At 62.3% G+C, this 2,511-nt stretch overlaps 1 protein-coding gene across 1 annotated transcript; it reads left to right on the top strand.

The window, feature by feature from the left end:
• Nucleotides 1-1,084: 1,084 nt before the first annotated feature.
• On the top strand, nt 1,085-1,949 carry LOC104492959 (catenin delta-1-like; the record flags this gene model as incomplete). Its single annotated transcript, XM_010135568.1, has 2 exons — nt 1,085-1,207; nt 1,417-1,949. Coding segments are annotated over exons 1-2 (656 nt in total), but the record flags the coding sequence as incomplete, so codon positions are not given.
• Nucleotides 1,950-2,511: the final 562 nt, after the last annotated feature.

Genomic DNA, 2,511 nt, shown 5'->3' with positions numbered 1-2,511 from the left:
TACAGGGCTGGAAATGTGGTTTCATCTGCCTTGGCTTGAGGTCCCTCTCCTGTTCGTGCTTTCCCAGCCCCTGTTTTGGAGAGGGGTGCTGGGGGGGCTGGTGCATGATGGTGTGCAGGAGGCAGGTGCCTTTCTGGCTGTTGAAGGTGGTGGTACAGGAGAGACGTGCGGGTTGGGGGTGGGGAGAGGTGGGTGAGGTGGGCAGAGGCGTAGTGGCGGGGTCACAGAGCAGCACCCTGCTATCGGCCGCAGAGCATCCGTGCTGTTCCTGCGCAGTCACTGGGGGGCCTCTGGGACGTCGCTGGTGGCTCCTGCATCAGAAGATGTGGAAGGTCTCCAGAGCCGTACTGGGGAGCAGTGAAGGTCTCCAGAGCCGTACTGGGGAGCAGGGAAGGGTCTTGCCCATTCCATCAGGAGCGTGCGGGCACCGTGGGAGAGCTGGAATGTCTAGAGGAACCTGAGTGGTGTCCTCCGACTCTTCTTCAGGCAGGAATAGGGGGTGGTTTGCGGCATGTCGCACGGACCCCGAGGAGCGCGCTCCTCTCCTGGAGCGGTACGTGGGGTGTGCGCTAGGTGTCTGTCAGACGCAGGAGATGGCCTGCTCAGGGCCTAGCAGGGATGGGGGTTGGACATACGGGATCCTGGCAGTGGGACATCAGTCTAGTAACAGGCCTGCCATGGCGCTGTGTGTTTCAGAACGGCCGTTTCTTGGGCGATGCTGACCTGGAAAGACAGAAGTACCCAGATCTGAAGCTCAACGGGCCACAGGTAAGGGGAGCTGAGCCCTCTGACTGTGGGCAGCCTGCTTGCTGGGTGGGGGTCACAGAGGCAGGGCCCCAGTGTCCCTACCCTAGCTGGGAGAGAGGAGCTCCTCTTTCTAATGTGGCCGCCCTGGCCTGAAGGGGCTTTGGCTGTGGGGTTGTCGGTACCCCCTCCCTTGCAGGAGGGTATCAGAGTTCCATGAGAGGTGAGATCTCTTGGCCGGCTGGCTTGCAGGAGGCCTGTGTTGGCAGTGGGGTGCTGACTGCCTGTGCCTTGCTCCCCTCAGGACCACAGCCACCTCCTGTACAGCACAATCCCCAGGATGCAGGACCCGGGCCAGATTGTGGAGGAGACGTACACCATGGAGGAGGACCCAGAAGGGGCCATGTCGGTTGTGTCTGTGGAGACGTCAGATGATGGGACAACCCGGCGTACAGAAACCACGGTACAGGCCTGGGGAGAGCATGGAGGGACGGGGCTCTGGCCAGGGGTCCTGGCCAGATGACGGGGTTGCTCTGGCTGTGATGTTTGCCAGCTTGCTGTGCTGTGAGCTGGAATGGGGTGAAATATGCCTGCAGGAAGGTGGTGGGCTGGAATGGGAGTCTAGGGATGCAGGGTCCCTGATGGGATCGTGTCCTGCATCCGTCCCTCTAGGTGAAGAAAGTGGTGAAGACTGTGACCACTCGGACGGTGCAGCAGGTGCCGATGGGGCCTGATGGCTTGCCTTTGGAAACCTCCCCCGTCTCCAGCAGCTATGTCCAGACTATGGACAGGAACTTCCGCAAGAACGGCAACGGGGGCCCTGGTGGCTACCTGAGCCAGCCGGGCACGGCCACCCTCCCCCGTAACTACCACTACCCTGATGGCTATGGCCGCCCCTACGAGGATGGCTACCCGGGCAGCGATCACAGCTATGGCAGCCTGTCCCGTGTCACCCGCATTGACGAGCGCTACCGCCCTTCCATGGACACCTACCGGGCCCCCAGCCGCCAGGACATCTACGGCCCCCAGCCTCAAGTGCGTGTCGGGGGCAGCAACATGGACCTCAACCACTTCCACCCTGAGCCGTATGGCCTGGAGGATGACCAGCGCAGCGTGGGCTTTGACGATGTGGACTACGGGCTTATGTCTGACTACGGCACGGCCAGGCGGGCAGGGACCCCATCCGATCCTCGGCGACGGCTCAGGTACACGGCGGGAGGCACTGGGGCGGGGGGATGCTGTGGGGTCCCTTTAACCTCACCCTCTTTGGCATCAGGAGAATCTGGAGGATCGATTTGCTGAACTGTGAGCTGAGTCACAGGTGACTGATGCGGGAGAAAACATGCATCCGCTTCTAATTGCTTAATTGGTGGTTAAAACTCAGTGCTAATTGAGCGGGTCGTCCTGCAGCGAGGAGTTCCACTGGGCGGTTGGATGTAGCTCCCGGCCCTTCCCTCTCTTGCCACCCATTCTGGTAGGACGACAGGCTGCTCTGTGCCCTAGCCTGGCTTATCCTGCCAGGCACCAGGCTGGGGCAGGAGTGTGGCACAACCCCACATCACCAGCAGCAGCCACCGCCTCCTGGCAGGCTCTCTGTGAACTGGGAGCAGCCTCGGCAGCGGTGCCGAGCCCAGGGCTGGGGAGAGGAGGCTCAGCCCTGCAGTGCCCCAGAGCGTTCCTGCAGCGCGGCTGGCCCTGTGCAGGGCTGGGCGGGAGGAGCTGCTCAACCCGTTTGGCAGTAGCAGGCTTTCCCCCCCGTCTGGGCTC

This window comes from Buceros rhinoceros, unplaced genomic scaffold, assembly GCF_000710305.1.
Source record: "Buceros rhinoceros silvestris isolate BGI_N320 unplaced genomic scaffold, ASM71030v1 scaffold21004, whole genome shotgun sequence".
Classification (NCBI taxonomy): domain Eukaryota; kingdom Metazoa; phylum Chordata; class Aves; order Bucerotiformes; family Bucerotidae; genus Buceros; species Buceros rhinoceros.
This window is presented reverse-complemented; position numbering and strand designations above follow the sequence as displayed.